This window comes from Heteronotia binoei, chromosome 14 (genome assembly GCF_032191835.1).
Source record: "Heteronotia binoei isolate CCM8104 ecotype False Entrance Well chromosome 14, APGP_CSIRO_Hbin_v1, whole genome shotgun sequence".
Classification (NCBI taxonomy): domain Eukaryota; kingdom Metazoa; phylum Chordata; class Lepidosauria; order Squamata; family Gekkonidae; genus Heteronotia; species Heteronotia binoei.
Genome location: NC_083236.1, coordinates 24,304,681 through 24,330,867, shown reverse-complemented (window position 1 = coordinate 24,330,867; position 26,187 = coordinate 24,304,681). Strand labels below are relative to the sequence as shown.

General features: G+C 44.8%; 2 protein-coding genes across 3 annotated transcripts in view; both read right to left on the bottom strand.

Annotated features, from left to right (window-relative positions):
• NOBOX (NOBOX oogenesis homeobox) overlaps window positions 1-13,340 on the bottom strand; it is a 29,636-nt gene extending 16,296 nt beyond the window's left edge. Inside the window, exons 1-5 of the mRNA XM_060254249.1 lie at window positions 13,227-13,340; window positions 9,875-10,618; window positions 8,015-8,121; window positions 5,823-5,935; window positions 3,257-3,390 (exon numbers count right to left, since the gene is read on the bottom strand). Of these exons, the coding sequence (XP_060110232.1) occupies window positions 3,257-3,390; window positions 5,823-5,935; window positions 8,015-8,121; window positions 9,875-10,618; window positions 13,227-13,257 (1,129 nt within the window). The 5' untranslated portion in view covers window positions 13,258-13,340. The remainder of the gene's footprint in view (window positions 1-3,256; window positions 3,391-5,822; window positions 5,936-8,014; window positions 8,122-9,874; window positions 10,619-13,226) is intronic.
• An 8,305-nt stretch (window positions 13,341-21,645) lies between these two features.
• ARHGEF5 (Rho guanine nucleotide exchange factor 5) overlaps window positions 21,646-26,187 on the bottom strand; it is a 70,841-nt gene continuing 66,299 nt past the window's right edge. For both annotated transcript variants that reach the window (XM_060254248.1, XM_060254247.1), the window contains exons 14-15: window positions 24,120-24,224; window positions 21,646-22,369 (exon numbers count right to left, since the gene is read on the bottom strand). In XM_060254248.1, the coding sequence (XP_060110231.1) occupies window positions 22,215-22,369; window positions 24,120-24,224 (260 nt within the window). In that variant the 3' untranslated portion in view covers window positions 21,646-22,214. The remainder of the gene's footprint in view (window positions 22,370-24,119; window positions 24,225-26,187) is intronic.

Below are 26,187 nucleotides of genomic sequence, written 5' to 3'. Positions count from 1 at the left end.
CTCTAGCAGAAAAAGTTAAAAGATAGGAGGGAGGACAGATCAGGCTGTTCACGCCAGTGAGACCTAGACAATACTGGAGAGAGAAATTCTGAAAGGCTTCACACCTCTACAAAAGAAATCATAAGAAACCACTTTGATTTCAAGGCACGGACATGGAAAGCTGGAGCAAGAGCACAGCTTACTGGCTGACATTACCATTACATTAAAATGAAAAAGGAGTTCAAGGCTTGATATACAGCAGGTCAAGATTTGAGGGCTAGACCTTCCAGCTTGAGACAGTTGCTTTTTAGTTTTGGAGAACTCTGAAGTGGCTTTAGCCCCACTTTGGGGGTTGGAGGCAACCAAGAACAGACCTGCTGCCCCCCCCCCCAAAAAAACACAGCCCTTTCTGCCTTCTCACTAGACCTTTGGCGGTCTGAAGAATCCCAGAATTGCATGTGGACACTGGCCCTCAGGTTGCCAACAGCCTGCAGGGAAAAAAATGTCCTTTCCCTTGAACAAAGGCTTAATGGGACATTATCATCAGGTGATGAGGTATACTTTCATACCACACATTAAAAGTTTCTATAAAAGGGACAGGACCATAACGGAAATAACGAAAGAGGGACAGAATGTTTCTTCTCCAGGTTGTGGGTAACCCTAATTGTTCCTCTACCTGCTGATAACACATCTTGTTTTGCAAGTCAACCCTCTTCTTTAACATGGAAGCTTAGCCAGTTTGAAATCCAGTTTGGTGTAGTGGTTAAAACTGGCAGACACTAATTTGGAGAACCAGGTTTGATTCCCCACTCCCCCATATGCAGCTGCTTGTAAGATCTTGGGTCAGTTATAGTTCTCTCAAAGCTGTTCTCTCAAGAGCAGTTCTTGAAAGAGCTCTCTCAGTCCCATCCACCTCACAAGGTGTTTGTTGTTGGGAGAGGAAGGGAAGGAGACTGTAAGCTGCTGCATCTTCTCCTCCTCCTCCTCCACAACAATCTCCAGGTGACAGAGATTGGTTGGAAGGTGGACTCTATGGCATTATGCCCCTCCCCTCCCTAAACCCAACCCTCCTCAGGCTCCACCCCAAAATCTCCAGGTATTTCCCAACTTAGTGCTGGCAAACCGATACTGTAGTAATGACTCCTTGATCTTCTACCAGATGCTAACAGCATAACTGTGCCAGCAAATTCTGGATGCTGCTTGGATCCCATGATTCAGCTGAACACCACCATATAGTCTTTCAATACAGAACTAAACTGCAAGGCAGCCCACACCACACAAGTTGACTATGTGTTGGTGTAGAGCCCATGCATATATGCCTTAACTAAGGGACTTTCAAGTAGTTCAGAGACCATAATGGAAATAACAAAAGAAGGAAGTGTTGAAGAAAGAGAAGGTTCTTTGAAAAGTTCAACCCATGCTGAGGAAGGCAACACATAGCTTACAAGTTAAACTGAAAAACACCTTGCCACTCCAAGTGGCGAAAGAAGGTGCAGTGCAAACTTCAAAGAAACATCTGGCAGCATGTGCAGTTTTTCTTCAGGAATGTATTTAAGCTTTGTTGGATCAACTTTTCCACAAGGTGCTTGTAAAGTAAGAAAATGGGGTGTCCACAAAAACACCCCCCCCAATCTTGAAAATCAGCAAGTGCTTCTTATTTTAACTAAGGTCTACATTTACTTCACTCATTCAAAGCTGTGTTAATTTCCCTTTATATTGTGAGGAACTGGGAACATGACTGGCACCAAAACAAGAACAAGGCTGTCTGCATGACAGGTAAATCGTCCCTGTATTCCCTGGTCTGAGAGAGCTGCGTCTTATGTGGAATTCTGTTAAGCTTTCACAAAACACTGATCACATGGTTCCACTTACAGTATATAAGATCATCTGAAGCACAAACGCCCTATCCCTCACCAGCCAAACCATGTCTCTGCAGCCCAATGTCTAAATTGGCTCTCAGAACAACAGACCAAACTCAGCCCTCGACCATTCTCCTTATTTGACATCAAAGATCCGGAACTATCAGGAACAAAGCCACTTCAAGAAAGAGCCAGAAACATTCCCCTAGGAACCATCAACAACCCAGGATGGTGTTTAAAGTGCTGTTTCAGGAAAACATTAGTAAGTGATTCTGTCACTGAAAACACAGCCCTAGAGGGAAATAAAGAAATACAGGCAGGTCGTGTTTGCTCCAACCATATGAATTCAGTGCATACAGCTCTTGCTGTGACTTTTGATGAATAAGGAATGAAGAGCCACATTCAGGATTCAGTCCTGGCTTCAAAGAAGCACAGTGAGAAATGACATCTGTGAGGAAATCAGGAGGCGGCATGAAATTACTGTTTCATTCCAGCTTGCATGAGAAGATATTTCCTTCTTTGAAAACAAAAGCTAGAGACCAGTCTTAGAACTACCTTCTGGGCCCTCCAGACAATTTACCCAGCAGATTTAATCTTTCTGCTTCCTTGTTTTATATTTTTAGAAAAGGGACATGTGAAAAATCCACATTTCACAGTCAGAGTTTGTAGTAGGCAAAAGGTTATCAAAGCAAGAGATGTTCAGAGGTGGTTTGCCAAGACCTGTCTCTGTGTAGTGACCCTGGATTTCCTTGGTGGCCTCCCACCTAAATACTAGCAAGGGCCCAACCCTGGATAGCTGCTGGGGTCTGGCAAAATTGGGCTGGCCTGGGCCATCCAGGTTTAGGTTTATCTGGTTCACATTTCATAGGTATTTGGCATTTGTATCTAAAAAGGTGAAATGTGATTCAGACCAATGAAGGCAAAGGATACATATCTATCATACTGGGTTAGGGTTGGTGCCTGGCACCCCAGGGAGCTTTGGATGCAGGGCAAGGAGCAGAAATGACACTGTACCATTTCTGGGTGAACACTCAGATGTGATGTCAGTGTGTCAGGCAATGCTCAGGAATTCCGACACCATGGAGTTTGGGGATGGTGTCACATCCAGGTTTTCACCAGGAAGTGGCTTTAATATGTCATATGACATCATTTCCTGCAGGCCTGGATGCAAGGGCAGATGGGATAGCCGAATTGCTGGGAAGCTGCCGCCTGAAGCGGGCAAATGGTTAAGCCTATGCTGGTTGCAGTCTATGTGTCCTGGCTGCATTTAGCAGCAAAGTTTGGGTTATGCGTGACTTATTAAACACCTCATTGTAGTAGGCAAAAGGAAGGAAAGGAATAAAGAAAGGAAAGCAGAGCTGCAATGGCAAGGAAGAATCATATTCAAACCATCAGTCTAGAGGCCATGCAAGTCTCACCTGTTGTAGAGGCCAAAGATTCAGGCTGGCCGCTGAGCATGCTAGAGAAACCTGGAGGTGCCGAATCCATCCGGCGTGCAGCAGGCTGATTGTGTACCATGTCAGGGAGTGGAGGCACAGGCAGCAGACATACGCTGCAAGGAAAATGAAACACCACATTCAGAGTAAAGCAAAATGGAAACCTTTCTGGGGTAGCCGCTCAGCCTGCTTGACAGGAAGCACCTGTTACTTTCCTTACACAGGAAATACCTGGATTATTGTGACACACAAACCTTCTTTTCCTTTCTTTTGGAAATGCCAGCTTTCCTACCAACTGCCCCCCCACCAAAGTTTAATATCTTAAAACAGAACTCAGAGTACTTCAGAAACAGCTCCATTGCACTCATTTCACATGGAGATCATGTTAAAGATCCTACAAGCTAGGCTTCAGCAGTATGTGGATTGGGAACTACCAGAAGTACAAGCTGGGATGGAACTGGAGCAGCATGGGGCAAAAATAGCAAGGGGCCAAGGAAACCATAGAAATGCCCCTTCCCTACCAAGCTAGGGCACCTGCCCCATAACTTATTTAATGAAGAGGGCAGGCAATAATTGCTTTATGTGTGGAAGTACAAAAGCAACTCCTACTGCATTACACCATAATTAGGCACAACTAACAAGAGTTTGCTGTTTGGCTGACAGTTAAAGCATGAATGGGTCTCCAAAATATATTAAACTTTTTTTAAAAAGTTGGAAATGATAGTGGGGAAAATGTTTTATGTATAAAAAACAAAACCTTTTCTCCTTATGTCATATTCCCTCTATAAAATAGCCTAATAACACAAAGTGCCCTAGAAAAGAAGAAAGTCTTTTCCCATCTGGTGCCATACAGAAGGTCCAAGATCCAACCCTGCCATGTCCAGTTAAAAGGATCTAGCATGGAAAAAAAAGTCTCTGAGGTGCTGGAGACCCTCTGCCTGTTGGAGAAGACCTTGATGGACCATGGGTCTGGTAAGACTGGTTCATGTGCTCATTTGTGTTTTTATTCAGAAACCTAAATGCCAGGAAAGGAGTTACCCCCCTTGCCCCTAGTACTATCTTCCCAATCCAAATCAAGCCCTCTATGACTGTTTCTTATGACAAAAAAAATGTATTAGGAGATAATTTGTATGATATGAGACTCTCCATCTCAAAGCAGAAATGAGGAGAAAAATAACTGTCTTATATGATTACATTATCTTGTTCCTTTGTTGTCTTGACCAAGCATTTTGAAACATATCCATCGAATTAACAGAGACTTGCATTATGTATTAAAAATATTATTTAAAATATACTGTATTTTATATTCAGTATTCTCTAGAAATCAAATCTTGTGTGGCCACCTAAGATTATGTACAGGTTTCATGGAAGTTCTATTGTTTTCTAAAATGCCTTCAAGCCTCTTGTCAACTGAGAAACTGGGGCATGGGAGAAAACAGGAATTTTCATTTGGTTGGAGACTGGCAGTACTTTTTTTAAACTGAAGAAACTAAAGCTAAAGATAAGTTTCTGTGGGTAGCCATATTGGTCTGCAGCAGAACAGTTAGATTTCAGTCCAGTAGCATTTCAGAGACCAACAACTGGAGTTTTAGGGTATACAACAGCAGATATTCTGAGAGAGAGCCATTGTTGCATCTAGGGGTGAGCATGAACCACATTTTTGCGGTTTGGTCCATGGCTGACCCACAAACTCATACAAACAGGAAGGTTGGTTCACAAACTAAGCTGCTCTGTATAGGTTCATGACCCCTGTTTTCAGCACCCTGCTGCTTTCCATGGGGAGCAGAAAGCAAAGGTTTAAATAGCTCTGAGCCATTTAAAGCAATACTTTCTGCTCCCTGCAGAAAGCTGCAAAGAAGAGAAAGCAGTGGTTTAAATGGATCGGGGATGAACAGGGGCGACACTGGGGGGGTTTGCCCCCACACCTGTGCCCCCCATGGGGGTCGAAGCGAGGCTGCACCACCTCTTTTGTCCGCCCGGGTGCCGGGCAGATGAAAGGGGCTGCAGGGCTGCTGTGACTCGCTCCGAGGCTGTCTCTTCTTGCAGGGGAGGAAGCCAGGAGTGAGGCTGCGCCGCTTCTTTCGTCCGCCTGCATCCTGGGTGGATGAAAGAGGCAGTGTGGCCTCACTCCCCTGCAAGAGGCAGCCTCAGAGTGAGGCTGCTTTCCTCTGAGTCCAGCTAAGAAGCCGGGCTCGGAGGGGAGCACACACTGGTGCACAGTCCCATTTCTCTCAGAAGTTAATTCAAGTCAGTGACAGTAGACCCGTCATGGATTTTGGCTCCCAAACTATGAACAAGGCAAAATTTGTTACAGATTTTGCTTTGGGGTTAGGTCTGTGTCCATCCTCTTTGTCCTGCTATTGATTGTGGTAAATAAGCTTGTGGTAAACAAGCTTTACAGGGTTTTGTACCTTTCAAAAAAACCCTGTCAAACAGGTTTTTGAACAAAAAAAACCAAGGGGCAAAAGAAATGCCTGTTTATAAGGGCAGCAATAGCCACTTGTAGTTTTCCTAAAAATGTCTCCAACCTGAGATGCAGGCTTCTCACCCTTGAGCGCCCTCTTGAGGGCCTACTGACAAAATTGGCGGGCACTTCTTGGGGACTTTCACTGTCAGCTTTTCTATTTTTCTCCATTTTGCTCTACGGTTCTGGAACCAGACCTAATAAAGGGAAAGAAGGGGGGGGGTTAAACAAAAAGAGAAGGAAATGCACACACACTCTGTCTGTGCCCCCATCTCTTCTTTATTACTATGCAGACCCCTAAACTGCTGTTAGCAAGAAAAGGGAGATCATGACAAGTTAACAGCGCAGACCGTCCACTGGATTTCAGGACTGGCATCAATAGGATGGGACACAACATTTGGTTTTCATTCATTTTAAATCCCTCCTTTTTTTGTTCATCTTCTTTATCCATTTCTATTGGTTTCAATGGGAAGCACATTTCTGCTTGTAACAACACTGCCCTCACCCCACATCCAACTGGAAATGTATTCGCAAGGACTGTACATTCAACCTAAGGCATTGGTTCTTGGTTCACACTTCACAAAGCGCCACGTTCATATTTGCCACCAATCTAAAGAGCTACACGACTGCTTACTGTGTGGCACTGCACCAAAAACAGACATGGCAAACGTGCTATCAAGTTGCAGATGCTGTGACCACATTAGGGTTTTCAAGGCAAGAAATAGTCAAAGGTGGTTTACTATTGCCTGCTTCTGCAGAGCAATCCTGGACTTTCTTGTGGTCTCCCGTCTAAGTACTAACCAAGGCTGACCTTGCTTAGTTTCTGAGAGCAGATGATATTGGGCTCGTCTGGACCACCCAGGTCAGGGCAAACACAGACAAATAATATATTCTAAATTAACATTTGAACATCTACGGCTCTGTCTGCCCAGCACTGCTCAGGTCTGGATTAACAATTACGCCAAGTAGGCACTGGCCTATGGCCCCCCATGCCTTTAGGGGTCCAGGGCCTGCTCCCCTCCCCCCTGTTTTTTTCCCTGCTTGCAGCCCTCCCAGCCTGCACCCGTAGCCAGCAACTGAGCTGCTCTTTGCCCGACTTGCTGCTGCTGGCATCATTGCCAAGTCTGCCTCTCCCCTGCAGCTTAGTAAAAGAGACTTTTAAGAAGGTGCCTGCAGGCTGCAGTGGGGGCCATGGTCAGTAGGGTGGGCACTCAGCCTCTGAGATAATTTGCAAGGGGGTCCCCAAGATTTTGACTGCCTAGGGGCCTCCACAAGGTTTAATCCGGCACTGGCACTGCTGAACCTCAGCCAGCCCTTAATTGTCTGGCGTGAGAGGAAAGGCTTTCCTCTCTGCTTTCCTGCTCCCTCCTCAGCATGAGGCACCAGAACTCAGGCAAAAGAGTGAAATCACCAAGGTGCCGGAAGGAGACCAAGTTGGATTTGAAGACAAAGTTAAAATCACCACCCCCTTGTGGCCAGTCTGCTCTTTTCCCTGGTGGCTGCCATGGTGATGGTTTTACCCTCTCTTCTCTGTGGTCAGCTTCCTCTCCTGACAGGGGGCTGGGACCTGCGAGGAGAGTGCAGAGACTGCAGAAAAGGGTGAGAGAGTGTTATTAATGGGCCCTTTTATTCCTGATTACAGGAATAAACTCAGGACAGTATGCAGCTCATCTGGGCCTTCAAGGGTTTCAAGGTGTGAAACCAACCACCAGCTCTACCAGGCAATGGCCTTGCCCAATTTCCAGGGACATGAAGCCACACTGGGGAACAGTGCTTAGAAGAACCGCTGGTGCCACTGGTGTGTCAAAAAGCTCCCAAGCTATTGAGTGGCTCCCAAGCTACACCATGTCAAAGAGCTCCCAAGTTACACATGGCTCCCCAGCTACTGCGTATCACCAATCTAAGGGATCTTCCCTGACAAATTTCAGTAAGCAAGCAAAAAAAAAAAATCTCCCTGTTTTATAGGCATTTATATATTTCAATTGCAGTGGAGGCACAGCAGGATTTCTAGGCCCCTGCCAGGGGAGGGGGCTTACCAGCAGTGTGGGTAGGCCTAGGCTGGTATCACAGTGACACCTCTGGCCATATAGTAAGGTTATTTCCAGTGAGTGCAAGAAGTGACGTCACTGCTGCGATGGTGGCCTAAGCCCCCCTATCCGCAACTGGTTGCCAGGAAGGATGGGATCACCTTAAACCACAGACATGCAAACACGGGCATGTGATAGAACAGGGAAAACGTCTGGGAGAGGGTACCACTTGCGCCAAGGAACACTCACCATGACCCGCTGTGGTGTAACACCTACATTAGCAGCAATTTCTCTGCGCTTCTCACTGTCAGGATAATGGTCTTCTTGGAACATTTTTTCCAGTTCATCTAGCTGTTCTGCAGAAGAGGCACCCATGAAACAAAATAAGGTGAAAAAAAGAGAAGAGGGGAAAAGCAAAGAGAATCAGAAAAAGCAAAATGGAAGGAGTCCAGTAAAACAGTTGAATATTTAATTTGCATCCAGCTTCACCTTCTATGTGTAACTATAATATTAAATAATCATTAACAAAAATAACCCTACAGTGCTGTAAGGCAGATGGAAAATATGTAAATTCCTAGAAATGGCAAGGCAATGGGAGGATATCTTGGAGGGGGGATTAAAATAATAGGTTTGCATGGCCAGTTTTCTGTCAGCAAAACTGCTAATACAATACATGGGGGAGACAGCAGCAAAGTGCTTTTGGTACCTTTGCGCATGTATCTTATTTTTTGTCACCTGAGAGGTAGGGAAAATAAAACGTGAAAAAAGGAAAACTAATTGTTATAGAAAATAAAATAAAGTGTTATTTGTACACAAATAACTATACTCTCACTAGGAATAAGGCCCATTGTGAAGAAAAATACAATGGTGGCCGTTTTCCATAGGGAAATTGACCGTTTTCCGTAGGGAAATTGACTTCATAGAAGGTGGCCGTTTTCCGTAGGGAAATTGACTTCAGCTTTCCATCTCCTCCCCCCTCTCTGTGATGCCAGAGAGTCCATCTTCTGAAGCTGCCATTTTCTCCAGGGGAACTGATCTCTGTAGTTGGAGAACATCCATAATTCCAGGAGAATTCTGGGCCCCATCTGGAGGTTGGCAACCCTATGCCACGTGACATCTGTTTAATCCGAATCCATTTCTAACTGCTCTATCGGTGCCAATTCTCAAGTTTCATTTTCATATCTGTCTATTTCACAGTTATCAGTTCTTTCACCTTAAAATTCTTTGTGATTTTGTGTATTTTTGTAACCTGTGATGAATCTCAATGAGAAAGGTGGGCTATAAATGAAGAAAATGAAACAAACAAAACAAAATTCTGAACACAGATCAGTTTCTTTCAAAGACGGCAAAAGATGAGAAGAATGTGAACCCCAGTAAATAAGTGTAAGCAGGGCTTTTATTGAGCAGGAACGCACAGGAATGCAGTTCCGGCTGGATTGGTGTCAGGAGGTGTGGCCTAATATGCAAATATGTTCCTGCTGGGCGTTTCCCACAAAGAAGCCCTGTGTGGAACAATGGTTACATCAGAGGGTGTGGCCTAATATGCAAATGAGTTCCTGCTGAGCTTTTTCTATAAGAAAAGCCCTGAGTGTAAGAGTGGTACATGTCTACACCGCTTAAGAATTGTACTTACCTAATGTATATATTACATTGCATACATACAAGAAAATATTCTGAGCCAGTAAAGCATTAAAAAGTTACTACCTTAAAATGTCACCTAAAAGAAAAGCGTTATTATTCTAAATGAGGAAATAAGAGATTTTTTTTCCCCAATCCCCCTCCCAAACAATTTTTTTTCTGGAAACCAAATGGAGTAAAAACAGGAGATTTTTCTAAATTTTCTAATTCCGCAATACCTCACATTTCTAACACCCCAAGCAGATTCTAACTCTTTGGGGAACAACAGATGCTGTCTCTAGGTCAGGTCCACCCCACCAGGCTCAAAGTTCACATCAGTAAATAAACAGAGGTTACAAAATGCAGTGTATCTCCTTTGCATTTCTCTGTCACTGCAAAGAGACAACCCTTGCAGTGGCTGCCCCTGGAACAAATAAAGGAATTGGACAGCCAAATGTCTGACAAAATATGTGCCTGCTCATAATCACCTACCTGCACTGTAATATGTACGTGTCTTTTTCCGAGCAGGTGGCACGGGTTCTTCTGGTCGTTCTGAGGGGCCTACTTTCTCCTTAGTCTGATCCTGGTTGCCTCTGGAAATCTGGAGTGAAGAAAGCTTGCAGGACTGCTGGCCTGTGCTAACAGCTACTGCACATCTGGATGACTTGCGCTTGGCATGGCTCAATCTGAGGTTTTGATTCACATCCTTTATCTGCTCTGACAGGGGGCTGTCCCCCACAGCAACAAAAGATGTTTTGGGGGGACATGTCACAAGAATGCTACCGATTCTCTTTTTCTTGGTTTCCCTTTCTGTAATATTAAGGGAGCTTGTCTGTGCTCGGTCTTGCAACTCTAGCTGGGTGTGAAGGTTATGGGCCAGCTCAGTACTAGGAATGGAGGGATCACGGTTCCCATCACTGAAGTAATTTGGCACTAGCCTCCATGTAGTGGTGAAATCCTGACAACCCAAACCTGATGGCTGTGAAGCAGACGATCTAGATACTTGATCTATGTAATAGCTTCCACTCCCGTCCTCTTCTTTTGCAACATCTGGATCCCTTCTGTTTTCCAGGATCTTCCCAAACTCATCTTCTATGACCACAGTATGGAACACAGACAATAGGCTGGTTCTGGTGCCGGCCTCCTTCACGGGGGTCCCATCCTGAACAAATTGTTCTGTACACAACAGAGACTCCCTCTGTCCCTTTCCTTCTTCCTCGGGTTTTTCTTTGCACACTGAAAAGCAAAACACCCCCAAAATATTAAGCCATCAATGTATCTGACCCTTTGAAAAGAAGGAAAAAGCACTTGGCCCCTACCTTTAAGTTCAGCTGCAGAGAGAAGAGTGGAAGAAAGGTCCAACATTGTGTAGGATGGATGTGAATGCATGTCGTTAGATGTACACTTAGGGTACAACTTGGTATGACATAAGACAGCGACAAACAGGTCTCCAGTTGTGGGTTCCCTAGATTTGGACTGGTGACATGACCAGGGATGGCCAAACTTGCTTAACGTAAGAGCCACATAGAATAAATGTCAGATGTTTGAGAGCCACAAGACATGAATATTAGATTTTGGAAGGAAGGAAGGAAAGCAAATAAGTGGGAGAGGGGGAGGAAGACAAAGAAAACAACTTTAACTTTAAATGCATTCTCCAAGCTGGTCAATGGGGAGGTGGGGGCTTTGAGAGCCACACAATATGCATGAAAGAGCCACATGTAGCTCCTGAGCTGCAGGTGAACCTTTCTCCATGTGTCACTTTACCAGCAGAACTCTTTCCCCTCACTCAAGCTGTGATTAGACATTCCAGGGTTATGAGAACCTTGTTACAAAGCCCAGTTTCTACTGGGAAACCAGGGGAAAAGAGCTATTCCCCTTCCCTAATCCAAACTGAGCATTCCATAGCAGCTTTTTTACTTTAGGGGCTTTTAACTAATTAACTCAGGGTGGCCAACGGTAGCTCTCCAGATGTTTTTGCCTACAACTCCCATCAGCCCCAGTCATTGGCCATGCTGGCTGGGGCTGATGGGAGTTGTAGGCAAAAAAACATCTGGAGAGCTACCGTTGGCCACCCCTGAATTAACTGATAAACCCTGTTTTTCATCCAAGGAGGAAGCCAGATTTTAAAGGGCAGCAGACCTAGGTTCAAACTCCAGTTCTGCCATGGAACCTCACCTGGGTGACCTTGAGCCAGTCACCTGTCAGCCTAGCCTCCCTCACAGGGTTGTTGTTGTGAGGAAAAAATGAAGGATAGGAGAATGATACTGTAAACTACTTTCGGTCCTCAAGAGACAAGTGGCATATAAATATTTTAATTCATCATTGTTAGCAAATAAACAAAAGGTTACACCATGCATAATCTATCTTCCTATAGATAGATACATGGAGAAGTCTATCAATGGCTACTAGCCATGGTGACTGAGGGGCACCTCCGCATTCAGAAACACCAAGCCAGCACATGCACCAGGCTATTCTGTGTACTTTTGTCCCCTGCATGCCCAGGAATTTGAAAAGGATTCCCACTGGCTGCAAGAATCAGCCTTGCCTTCACTGTCCACTCACAGGACTGAAGTGCTTGCAAAGACCCTTTAAACTTCATGACATGAACAATCAGATAATGGCAGCCTGTTCCGGAGCTCCTTAAAAACAGAACTGGTTTCACAGAGGATGGGAAACAAAGTTTCATTGCAAGTTGTGGGGAGGAAGCATTTGGCAGGGGGATGGCAGTGTGTTTGTGAGCCCGTTGCCAGAAGGGGCAAAGCTCTTTCCTTTTACTCAACAGTCTTTCTTTTACCTGCTCACCAACAAATGACTTTTTTTTTAAAACTGGGCTATACCTCCAGGCTTCATCCCTTTGCAGGTTTGCCCAGAAGCCTAGTGATGCTCCCAAAACGCAGCTGTGCACAAAACTTCCCCCTTAATACAATTTAAGGGGGCAACCAAACAACCACGGAAAACTGACCAGCACACTTGACTATTTGCAATACCACAAAGCAGTAGACAAGGGCACCTTTAAGCCCAACTAAGTTTTATTCAGAATGTAAGCTTTCGTATGCTTTTAAGCAGATTTCATGATGACCTAATTTGGGAGAGAGCTGCCACTCTACACCATTAAAGAGTACCATGATCACCATTTACATTTATATTTATGTTAAATTATATCATAGTGATACAGCACCAAAAATGCAATGGAATGTTTTAATGTTTAAGTGTTTTAAATAATTTTAAATTGTAGTTTTATTGGTTAAATTGTAAAAATGTATGTTGTTAGCCGCCCTGAGTCCGCTTGCGGAGAGGGCGGGATAGAAATTTAAAGTAATAAATAAATAAATTGGTCTTAAAAGAGCACTTGTCTACCGCTTTGTTCTATTGCTTCAGACCAACACGGCTGCCTCCTGGGATCTATCTATTTGCAATACCATTGAAGCTCCTGGGAATTGCTTGGAGATGAGACTCAGGTGGGCGAGGAGGTGCAAATAAGGTCAAGGATTCCGCGCGCCCCCCGCCGCATATATGGGGTTTTCAAATAGGTTGTTCTTCCCTCACCCCTCCTAAGGAGCCGCCCAGTTAAACCCAGCAATTGGCCCCCGCTTCCTTCACACCAAACGCTCCGGCTGAATCCCCACGAAAGTGGCGGCCCCGGCACGGAACGCCTAATTGAATGGGGGCCTAATTATCCCCCGCCAGGCTCGGGGCAATTACAAGGGGCAAATTAAAGGTTTGTTAGCGGGGGCGACTGAAGGCCAGTTCGGCCATTGGCCTCCAGCGGGCGGGTCGGTCAGTCGGTCGGTCTCCCTGCCTTCCCCGCCGCCACTCAGCCTGCCCTGGCGCCCACTTTTTTTACCCGCGTCCTCGTGCCTCGCGCGCAGCTCCATTTCTCTCCTTGGCGCGGAGCGGCGGCGAGCCGGCGACCTTTGTAAGCTCCTCGCGAGCGGAGGAGCCGGCCGGACTGCGGCTGGGCGAGGCGGCGCCAGGAGACGGCGGGGGCTTCATCAAGGCCACCTGGGGCGAGGGGCTGCGAGGCGGAAGGGCGGAGGGGGCCTGGCCTGGCCTGGCCGGCGTCTTGGCGGGAAGGGTCGCATGCCATAGAGGCTGCCCTCCAAAGCAGCCGGTTTGGGTATCAGTTCTAATTCTGGGAGATCCCTGCGCCCCCCACCCCCGACTCCGAAGGAAGTGCTGCTTTGTTCTGTGGGGCTTACTTTCCCTGAAAGTAATCCAGCCTGCTTTAAGGCAAGTTTACTCTGGAGTAAGCCTCATTGTCATGGGATGTTCGCTTTGCTCTGGGGTAGGATTGCAGCCGCAAGCTGGCCCGGTGTTACAAATGTTCAGACAAAGTTCCCTCTGCGCATTTATGCATCCTCCTCACGGTGTGAAGTTTCCCTTTTTTAGCGGGAAGCGGAGGTTGCTGGAAGAGGCTTTGCGTGCTGCAGCTAAAGCGTTCTGTCGAGTGGCAGCGGCTGACTCATCCCGATTCCCCTGTGAAGTTTCACCTCATGGAGCTTCAAGGCAGGAGAGGCCGGTTGGCCGTTTTCTTCCTCCGCATAGCAACCCCAAAGCCTGCCTTGGTGGTACTCCTTGAAGTACCAACCACAAACCACAAAAGACATGCAGAGCAGAAGGTAACTAGCTCGCCACAGCTGCAACAGAGCCAGAAATTGCTAAAAGAGGGTGTGTTTGCCAAATGCTCTGAAATGCTCTGAAGGGTGTGTGGAAGAGCCCTGTTTGTCTGCCCCAATTAGATCTGGTAAGAGCCCCGTGGCGCAGAGTGTTAAAGCTGCAGTACTGCAGTCCTAAGCTCTGCTCAGGACCTGAGTTCGATCCCTGGTGGAAGCTGGGTTTTCAGGTAGCCGGCTGGAGGTTGACTCAGCCTTCCATCCTTCCGAGGTCGGTAAAATTAGTACCCAGCTTGCTGGGGGGGGGGGGGGGAGTGTGTAGATGACTGGGGAAGGCAATGGCAAACCACCCCGTAAAAAAGTCTGCCATGAAAAGTCATGATGCGACATCACCCCAGAGTCAGAAACAACTGGTGCTTGCACAGGGGACTGACTACCTTTATCTTTTTTTTTTTAAATAGATTTGGTGTTTGAGGGCAGTGCTGATTCTTTTCCTCTCAGTGCAGGTGAGCCAGGTTGAAGTACATCTTGTGCGTTCATGCACATTAAAATGCTTTCAATCCACTTTTTACATATATGTTTTATTTTTCTCAAAAAATAGGATACAAAGGAAAGAGAGATTGGGGAAGATGAAATTTGTAAAAAAAAGTTTACAGATATAATTATATGCAACAAAGGAAGTCAACTATATTAATAAAATACGCTTCTCATATATGAAGGTGGACAACAGAACAGAACTACAATATTCAAAGATAACTTATTTGAAAGCTTGCACTGGGTGTTTTATGATATTCCAAGAGAATCTGACATTGTTATATTATACAGTTTTAATTTACCCCATCATTCAATATTGCATTTTGATTCTACTGTCTTAAATAGTTTTATCTGCAATGTTTCTAAGGTATAAGGGAAAAAAATAAAAATAAGGCACTTTTACAAATATTAAAAGCAATATAAAAATGAATTATTGTCTATCATTATACTATTATAACATTACCTATAATGCTATTCTCCTGAATATGAAGTACTCATATAGTCATTTAAAATAAGGTATAGTTATAACTAACAACATTCCATATGTCATTAAAAATCAGCAATACATTCCCAGTTTAAGTAGGTAATTATAAGACACTTACAACATTTAACAACTATCAGTTCCCTAAGCCAAAAAGTAATATTGTACTATTATATAATCCCATTGCCTTTACAGCTCAACTATAATAGGTACTTTGAATCTTTTTAATGCACTTTGGAATTCTTTTGTTGTGTGAAATGGCAAAATCCACTTGCAAACGGTTGCTGAAGTGGATTGAAACTGTGTCCGTTTTCGCACACAGCTTACCTCGCAGTCACAATCCTGTTCCCTCCACAGCATCTGTCGGATTTCCCACCATCTGCGCTGGAGTTACAGGAAGTGCCGCGGCTTTTGCGTAGCAAATGTAAACTGGGTTACCGTTTTCGCACACAGCTTACCTCGCAGTCACAATTCTGTTCCCTCCACAGCGTCTGATTGGATTTCCCACCATCTGCGCTGAAGTTACAGGAAGTGCCGCAGCTTTTGCGTAGCGAACGTAAACCGCTAAAACCCAGTTTACGTTTGCTACGCAAAAGCCGCGGCACTTCCTGTAACTCCAGTGCAGATGGTGGGAAATCCGACAGATGCTGTGGAGGGAACAGGATTGTGACTGCGAGGTAAGCTGTGTGCGAAAATTGTAGGTTTTAGCGGTTTACGTTTGCTACGCAAAAGCTGCGGCACTTCCTGTAACTTCGCAGATGGTGGGAAATCTGACCAGACGCTGCGGAGGGAACAGGATTGTGACTGCGAGGTGATCTGTGTGCGAAAACGGTCTAACTTGTGGCATCACTAGCAGGTGTGGTGGGATCGCTGGAGCATCACTGCTGCTCTCAGATGAGGTAGTTTACTGGTTCTTCTGGGACGGAATCAGGAATGTGTGTGCCATTGGGAATGTAATGATTAAAATGTGCCTCTAAATTTAGCTAAAGAACAACAGACAACTGTGTGTTGAAAGGCTAGGATATGTTGCCCAAAGAACACCTACTAGTGGCCACCCCTAGTGGAAATGTTTCAATTTCTGAGTCAAGCAGGACAAGAAAGAAGATATGCAGTGTAACTTGAATGTAGCCACCTATGGTAAACTTTGGAACCATTATGTCAATAAAGCTAAGCCATATCAGACTTGCTTGCTTGATTAGGTGCTCATATAAGTTTTAAAATGGCTCTGTGGAATTCTAATAAGGCAAGTGGGGACACCCCCAAAGACTTGCTGAGGAGCATCTCATTCATCCCTGTCCTATTTCTTTTTCCCCTTCTCTGAAAGCCCCCATACCCGCCTGCCTTTTCCTGCCCCCTTCTCTCCTTCGCAGCTCCCTATTTGGCCTCTCTCCATAGGGCAACTTTGGCCAAGCTGTGTAGTGTGGGTCACCAGGCCAGGCCCAGTTGTATGGCTGAGAATCCACATGGACCTGTGAGGGGCATCTTGGTTTTGCCAGTATATGTTTCCCCACACTTCCTCATGGCAGCCCCCACGTCCTCTCCTTCCCACCCACCAACCTACCACTTTATTTGTCCTCTCTGGCTTCAGCTATATTTATTATTTTTTTACTACATTTATAACCCACCTTTCTACACAATTTGGAGTTCAGGCAGAAGCCAGTTTTGGTATAGTGGACTCTAATCTGGGAGAACTGAGTTTGATTCCCTATTCCTCCTCCACATGCGGTTTTGGGTCAGTCACAGTTCTCTCAGAGCTCTCTCAGCCTCACCTACCTCAGAAAGTGTCTGTTGTGGGGAGAGGAAGAGAAGGGGATTGTAAGGCGTTCTGAGACTGAGAGAAGAGCAGGGGATAAATCTAATCTCTCCCCCCCCCCCCGCCCCGTGAAGTAGGTTAGGTTGAATGGGTATGACCGGTTCAAGAATATCATGTGAACTTCCATGGCAGAGCAGGAATTCAGATCTGGGTCTCCCAGATTCTAATCTGAAATTCATAACCATTGCACCATACTGATATTTGTGGGGCATCTGCTGTTGAACATAAGCAAGCACTCTGGTATCAAGTCACCCAGTGGTTGTTGCTGGCCTGGCCCTATTAGGTCCTCCCTCAAAGGCCAATACAACCCTGGAAAGGGCCCTGCTCCCTTCCGCTGCCTTTTACTGACAGAACCCAAGGCTTCAACTGACAATGCTGCTGTGGATGCCTAGCAACAGCCACTGAGTACTTTAGTTTCTTAACACCACAGGTGCTGTTTCTGTTTTAGGGGTGGGTTGACCTGTAATTGTGGGTGTTTTTTTTTTTTTAATAATTTCAGAGTTCGTGTAGCATTTTTCAGGTTTGTAGAAAGATCTTCCTTGTCTTTTCATGGCTCCAGTACTTGTATTTAAGTATCCACCAATTTAGTCATGTTGAGAATTGATGATTTCCTTCTGCTCAGGAGAACTGTCTACACAGGGAGACTTTCTGTATTTTAAAATGACCACTGGAATCAAGTCACTTTCAGAACACACATTTGAGGCTCAAATACTGTGCACATTTCTGTGGTAGGGGGTAGGGGTGAGCACAAGGGCACATACTGCTGGATAAATTGCTGGAAGTGAAGGACTTTATGCTGTCTCTTAGCCTCAGGCTTCAGAGGCAGGGCCAGCCCATCCAGTAGGCAGCTGTAGGCCCTCCCCCACCTCCTTGGTGAGGAAAATAGGCAAATGCGGTGGCACAGCATGTGCCGCCCAGCCACCATTGCTCAGCCTCCCAGGTCTGTGCTTCCAGAAGTTTCCAGAAGCACGGACCCAGAAGACTGAGCGATAGCAGCTGGACGGCACATTCACTCTGAGGCACAGGAGCCACACCATACCACCACAATGGTGCTTGCCCTCACCAGGGCCATGGGTGGGGGAAGAAGGGGGTGGGGCAGCAGGGCAAGGGGGCGGGCCTCACCTTGGGCACCAGATGTCCTGAAGCTGACCATATTCAGAGGGGGACTATAGAGCAGGGGTGGCCAAACTTGCTTAATGTAAGAGCCGCATAGAATAAATGTCAGATGTCTGAGAGCCACAAGACATGAACATCAGATGTTTGAGAGTTGCAAGACAGGAAGGAAGAGAGGGAGGGAGGAGAGCAAATAGATGGGGGAGAGAGAGGTAGAAAGAAAGCAACTTTAACTGTCAATGTATTTTCCAAACTGCCAGCTGGCTTGGCTTGGACAAGTGGTTTGAAGAGGCAAATGCCTTCTCCAAACTGGCTGACAGGGCAGTGGGGACTTCAAGAGCCACATGTGGCTCCCAAGCCACAGTTTGGCCACTCCTGCTATAAAGAGATAGATGGGCCAGGAGCCTGATCATCCTTCTCTTCTGCTGTCCCTTTGATATGCAGGTTGCTACTTTCAGGGAATCTTCCTTCCGGCTTCACACTTTCTCTCCACACTATGCTAGACTTCTCCATCTTGGCACCATAAGGGTAGGACATGCTTTCTGCATCTCTACCCATCCTAACTACTTGGACTAGATTAGAATCTTGTCTCTATCCTGTCTAGAATGTCCTTGCCATAAAGGATTCTTACTAGTTTTGCAATGATGAAGAGGCTCTTTATTGAACAAAATAGGAGTCAATTGCACCTTTAAGACCAACTTAGTTTTATTCAGAACGTAAGCTTCCGTGTGCTCTAAGCACACCTCATCAGTACATTCTGAACAAAACTAAGTTGGACTTAAAGGTGGAATTGACTCCTATTTTGTTCTACTACTTCAGACCAACACGGCTGCCTGCTTGGATCTACGAGGCTCTTTGTTGTAACTTTTTCTTGTCAGCACACACAAACCAGATAGGCTTTGCTGTGTTATGTGCCTTGAGCACTTTGCTAACTCAAAAAAATCCTTCATAAATAAGCACAGATTTGGGCTGGGCAGTGAATTAAATGAAAGAGCAGACATTCTACACATTGGAGCTGGGGGCGAGGTTGAGAGTTCAGTTCTAAAAGTCAGATGTGCAATGCCCTCCTTTTCTCTAGAGCTCTTCTCCTTTACTTATATCTGTTATAAGTATTCATATTTTGCCTTCCCTGTGTCTTGAAGAGGCTGCTAATCATTTCTCCTAGGTGGAACTGGAATGCTGAGAGAAAATCTACTTGAGTATAGGGGCTGCAGAGAAGAAGCTACAGGAAGGGGAAGGTGCTAGTGTCCATGTTGTTTTGGAACACCTCCTTTTCCATGTCACAAATTCATGGAAAATTGATCCATCAGTGTCTCTTAGTCAGGAGGGCTAAGTGGAAGTATATTTAAAGGCAGCATTCCTTTGAATAGCAGTTGCTGATTGGCGGAGTAGCACTAGGGGAGAGGTCACAGCCTTTGTGACCATGCTTGTGAACTTTCTGTGGCAACCGGATTCCGTAAGGAGCAGGATACTGGACTAGATGAACTACTGGTCTGATCAGACAGGGCTATTCTTTTGTTCTAAAAAAAATACATTTGGTGCAACACGGAAAAGCCACAAGCTTTCAGCTTGTATCAATTTAAAACAGAGTACAGTAGATGTTTCCTGTGTAACGACTGCACTGGGTGCCAAAAAGTATTTCAGAGGAGTGAATGCCCTGGAGTGGCTAAGCCTTGTAGATGAAGGGGCTGTGCTTGCTTAAGGGCATTTTCACACACGCTGAACAACACACTTTCAATCCACTTTCAATGCATTTTTGCTACTAAATATTATTGTGTGAAATGGCAAAATCCATTTGCAAATGGTCACTGAAGTGGATTGAAACGGCATTATTTAGCATGTGTGAAAGTATTCGTGAGGTAGAAGGAAAGAATACTCTCTGTGCATACTCAGAGGTATTAAGGCCTGGTGCTGACAACTGGCTTGGGGATTGATTTTGAAACTCTTTGATGAAGGAAGGCATCTCTGGGGGAGGGCACAGGGGAAGCTAAGCAGAGTCAGCTCTGACTAGGATTTGGACGGGAAACCTTCAAGGAATGCCAGGATCAGGACAATAGCAAACCATGTTTGAATGTCTCTTGCCTTGAAAAACCCACAGGGTTGCTCTAAGCCAGCTGTGACTTGACAGCATAGTTCACAGATAGTTTTAAGGTGCTTCAGGATTTAAAGGAATTATGGTGGGAGGCAGAGCCTGAAAATGGTTAAATCTTTAACCCATCATATGGAGCTACTTTTGAAAAAGGTAGTAGCTATTAATTTAATGTGATATAAAAATGCCTTAAAAACAGCTTAAATAAGAGGAACTTCCCAACAAGCCCATGTGCTTTACTTAGGTTAAGATTTTGTACCTTAATGATTTTGTTTTTACTCTTTATATTGATTAGGTTGTGCTCTGCCCTTAACCAACTTCTGAAGTCTGTTCCAGCAAAAATCACTGGTTCTAAAGTTACTTAAAAGAATGGTGGTAACAGTATTTTGAGTTCTGAAAGATTTTGTCCCAAAAATAATAGAAACATACATATAAATATATTGTACCAACGTACTTAAAAGACTCCTAAGCAACTGTTTTGTTTTGTTTTGAAATTCTTAGCATAATGGGATATGAAACAGTTTTAAAAGTTTGAGTCAACAATTATTTTTATCAGGATATCAAATCTTCATTGTTTGGGAGGAGAAAAAACCCAATCATTTTTAGAGAACAGCATAAGAAACTTTAAGCTATGATCCTGTGCAGAGTTAGGTGTGCCAAAGATACTGATTTTAGTAGCTTAAGGGTGCTTCTAATTCACATTTATCCAACTGAACACCAATATTAATACAAAGCCCTATGTTTGTTCCACATTTTTGCTATCTTGTTTCTCTCCCAGTAACTTCTTGACCATAAAGATGGCTCTGTGATGTTTCAGTTCCTGTCTCGCAGGGCCTCTACAGTGGATTGTATTGCTTTTAGGAGTGCCCAACTATGTGCACTCTATCCTAGTTATTTGTAGGGTTCCACATACTTTCTGAGACAATTGTGTCTGTCACCTTCCTGAAAACATCATGTTGGCCACCACTGATATGGGATCTCTGTATCTGCACACAGATGGGCTGCATGTCCTGAGGAATGTCATTCCTGGCTGTGGTACAGAATATCCATATCTTGAGTCTTATCTTCACTCATAAGTACATAAAATAAAACTCTGAATCTTAAAAGTCATGGGCACTGCCATGGGTCCCACTATCCCTGTGCAGTATGCCATATTTTGAGATTCACTGGTGACATTTTTACCCTCTAGACTCATGGGAAGGAGGACCTTGAGACTTCGCAACTTCTGTCAGTCAGAGGGGATCATTGATTTTGTTGTGTTTTTATTTGTACAGTGTTATTCAATACATTGTGTCCTGAGAACTTCAGGCTTCTGTTTGAAATCATTCTCTCTCTTTCACCTTACTGCAGTTTGTGTGTGTGTGTGTGTGTATTTGGGGAAGGGGGGGTTGTATGTGTGTATCTATCTCCATCACGTGAATGTAACACTTCATGCATCTGATGAAGTGAGCTGTAGCTCAAAAAAATCTTGTGCCACAATGAACTGCTTTACCTATAAGGTAGAACTAGACTGCTGATTTGGCTGCAGCAGTCTAACATTGACTCTCCCTCTGAAATTGCTACTAAGGAAGGTGCCACTCTCAAAATTTTAAGTCAGGAAAAACATTCACTCACTGATAGTCATAGGTATTTCTGTCCTTTATATACACATGCAATTTTTTCTCTCTGAGAACATTTGGCAGTTAAAGCAATTGAAACGTTTTGAATGGGAAAAGCCCTTCTTCATGGTAATGCCTAGAAAATACATTTCCCCCCACACTGCTGTAGTGCCTTCTTTCCCAGGAATTCAAAGCATTTGAAATACTAATATTTTAGCCTCACTTTTTTTTGGTGAGGAAGGTAGCACCCCCCCCCCCACACACACACACGCAATTTTGCAAAGCAAGAAGCTGAGGCAGTTTCCAGGTGAGGCGTTCATGCAGAGTCAAGAAGAGATTCCCAGAAGTCCTGACATCCATTTCTCAGTTCTCTTGTATTTCTTTTCAGTAAAAAAAAGAAAGCTGGTCTTCCCTCTTCTAGTTCGGGTGATTCATATAAAGAGAATCTGTCCACGAGTTCTGCTTGCTTTGAGAAGTAATAGTTCCCGTACAGCCAGGTTGAACATTCCCCTTTGCAGAGGTGGTTTTTTTTTTAATGCAGCCATGTCACTTTGATCAGAGGTGTGTGTCTTATGTTGGGAAGAAGTAGTCCTATTTCCTGCGGAAGACCTGTTGCTTGGCATTCTTGACACGCTGCTCTTCTTTCAAATTCATCTGGCGTACATGCTTGCTGGAGATGAATTCCACCTGCTCAGAAGGGAACCAGCCTCTCTCACCATCTGAAAGCTTCACTCCTTCAATCCATCCTGCAAAAGGGAACATACACAGCAAGTGAATACAGACAAACCTATGTCAAGTGATAAAATTTTCAAGACGTATGTGTAAGCCATGTATCTGAGTGGATACAGGTGACCATTCTATCCCCAGTCTACACCTGTATGTGATAAAATTCTCTCCCTACCACTTGACAATATGATATGCATTAAAATTTAAATTCTAAGCTATTTGGAGCTGGGCTGTATTGGAAGAGAAGGCTCAGACAATGTTTCTTAGCCTCCACCTCTTGGGGTGGGGGGAGGTTACAAGAGAGTCAGACAGACAAGCAAACTGTGAGTTTCCTTCCTGTTTACTCTTCTGCCTCTGTCCACTTGATGTATAAACCAGTGGTGGCCAAACAGAGGCTCAGGAGCCACATGTGGCTCTTTCACATATTGTGTGGCTCTCAAAGCCCCCACTGCCCATCCAGCTGCCTTGAAGAGACATTTCTCTCTTTAATTTCTCCAAGCCAGCTGGTGGCTTGGAGAATACATTTAAAGTTAACGTTCTGTTTCCACCTCCCCCTCCTATTTGCATTCCTTCGTCTCCCCCCCCCCCCCCAGTGGCTCTCAAATATCTGAGGTTCATGTCTTGCGGCTCTCATACATCTGACATTCATTCTATGTGACTCTTATGTTAAGCAAGTTTGGCCACCCCTGGTATAGACTGATACTCTCAGGGAATTGCTTCCTTCCTTTCATTCACTCTTTTCCTCCAGCACACACAAAGAAGGAGCACATCTGCTCGCCATCTTTGACACTCTATGCATCTGTCCAAGTAGTGAGAATAGATTCTATTTCTATCTCTTATCTATCCTATCTAGAATGGAGTTCAGTAAATAAAGAACTTTTACTTATTACTTTTGAAACTGACAAGTGGATATGTGTAACTATAACTTTTCTAGCACATACAGATCAAAGAAGCTCTGCTGCTTATAGTCTGTTTGTGCACTCTGCTAAATTGATACAGCTTCCTGGCTTACCATACTAGTAAATCTAACAGGCTATACCTAGTTGCTGATGAAACTCTGTACAAGGGTGAAGCTGTACACGTGATAAATGTCTTGGCTTGTATCTGGCGAGTGCTGGCATGCTCCCCAGAGGTGATGTGTACCTTGCTTGGGGCAATAAAATAACCTGAATTGGCACTGGGGAAACAATCTACTCAGGGCTCCCCAATGGTGCTCACCTACGTCTTTCCTGGCACCCAAATGCTTTTAGAAAGTGGATGGGGTTAGGTGGGGCTTTTTCCTAGCAGGGTTTCTGATTGTGCTGTCTAAAAGGCATCTTGTTAAACCTCTGACTGAAATGTTGAAGAGGTACCATTACAATAAAGCATAATCTTGCTTCCTGACAGTGTATGGTTGGAACTGCCTTGTGCAGCAGCCATTTTCTGATTTTGCCTACTGCACTTTGCCAGAATCTCAAATGTGCCTGTAGGCTCAAAGTTTGAGGACCCCTGAGCTACTCCAGACCTGCTTTTGCCCCAAGTAAGGCAAGGCATAATGTGTTTTTTTTAAAATTGAAATCTAGCTATACATAATCAGAACCAGTATACAGAGCAAAACAAATCACATTCTGCGTTTTCAGTTCCTTCAGGCAACTGAGAAGAGGTACCGTAATTAAATAGTGAGGAAAGACCCTCTCATGGGTAATCAGCTTTCGAGCTGTCATCTTCTGCTCCTAAAATTTTATCCCTTACCCCCTCCTCCAATTGCAACATCATAGCAGATCCACTCACCATCAGTACTTTGCCGCAAGACCATAACAATATCTGCCTTCTCCAGCGCCAATTCATCATTCTCACGGGCTTTGCATGACTTCACACACTGAACCTGAGGTGCATCTGAGAAAGCAGGATAGGAACAAAAGGATGGTGTCAGATACCTCATTGTTAAAATCATGATTGCATGTATATTTTCTTTAAAAGGCTTGTGTAATCTCTCGCATAAAAGCAGGATATTGCACAATGAAATGCTGTCATACCTATATCAATTAAGCAAATTTGCAAATATCTACTTATTTTGTGTAATTCTATGTTCTGAAGATTTTCAGGCAGTGTCCACATACTTTCAACTCCTACTTCCACAATCCTGAGGACTTGAAATGTGTATCATTTTGTTTTAATGAAAGCTGATTATCGGGATGAAGGATTGTATGCACAGTGTCAATTCTGATCCTGGAGCAGCTCTGTTTTCAGGTCTCAAAAGAGCAGCAATTTTTATCCACCATGCAAGTGCTGGAAGTTGGGAAAACTGATGATGTTTAGCATAGTTCAGTTGTCTTTCCTTGGAGAATGTGAAAATCCAAGAAAAGGAAGGATCCTGCAACAAACCTAGCCAGGAATACTTTCCCCCCAGCAGAAATATTGTTTTAGCCATCAACATTTTCTGATACTGCATCAGCTTTCTCCATCTGGTTTATGGAGGGGTACCATAAATTCTTTCTAGATAAATAAAATGAATCAATGCTCCTTTGCCAACTGTAGAAGCTGCAGGCATGTGTGAAGCACCTGGGAGCTTTAGGCATTGAGAGGTCCTCCTTTCTGTCTGGTTTTAAGAAGGTGGTTGAAGGCCTAAAAATACATCTCATCCTGTATCCTGACAATCAGCCATGAGCTGCAAGTTCTGAAGATGAAATTCAGTGTTGGCCTGACTCAGAGCAGGCATGGATGGGGATCTTAAGCTGCCTCCCCACCCAGTGGTGTTTTCCCAACCTGAAATGTCCTCTGGGGCTGCTGTTTGCTCTGTTAGGGAAACCAACATATAGCCTTCATTACATGTAAGTGTCCCCATTGAGGCAAGTAGGAGTTTTGCCGGTCCAGTGTCCGATCAGAAAAATCAATGGGGAGCAGCAAAAGCCCCTCCCCACACATTGTGGTCCTGCTTCAAATTGGCTCTTGTGTATCTGGGAACTGAGTGCCGAAGTACAGAACTCAAATTGCATGCCTGAGTTCAAGGCAAAACCAAGGAAGAGGTGAAGGAAACTCAAAGTATCATTTGGCCCTCTCAGGTGGCTTTGTTAAGAACTACTGTTCCACCATTCCTAGTGCACACTACCAGAGGTTTATAAGCAGCTGCATGAGAGGATTTTCCTCATTTGCCTGCTGAAGAGATGACATTCAAGTGAGTTCAGAAAGGGCTCCCAGTCCACAAATTTAGAGGAGACCTAAAGCACTGCCTGGAAGTTGGTGAAAGGAAGGGGAAGTGCCACCGGATTTAGGAGCCAGGAGTGGATTATTATTGGTGGAAGGGAGGTGGGGAATAATCAGGGCTTTTTTGTTGCAGGAACTCCTTTGCATATTAGGCCACACCCTCCTGATGTAGCCAATCCTCCTGGAGCTTACAGTAGGCCCTGTACTAAGAGCCCTGTAAGCTACATCAGGGGTGTGTGGCCTAATATGCAAAGGAGTTCCTGCTACAAAAAAAAGCCCTGGGGATAGTAATGATTGCATAATAGATATTCTCCAGTCTGGGACAGAAGGTTGTAGATGGCATACAGGCAAGACAAATGGGAGTCAGCACTTCTGAGGTAGAGAAGGAAAATTCCCAGCGACCCTGGAGTTCAGAACACTCTGTCTGCTGTTCTCTAGGGCTTAATGAAAATCATCTGCTCACAGTCAAGTAAGGTTGTCAGCTCCAGGTTGAGAAATATCTGACATTTGCAGGGTGGAGCCTGAAGAGAGTGGGGTTTGGAAAGGGGAGGGACTTCAGTGGGATACAGTGCCATGTAATCCACCTTCCAAAGCAGCTGTATTCTCCAGATGAAGTTATCTGTGTCTCCTGGAGATCAATAGTAATCCCAAGAGA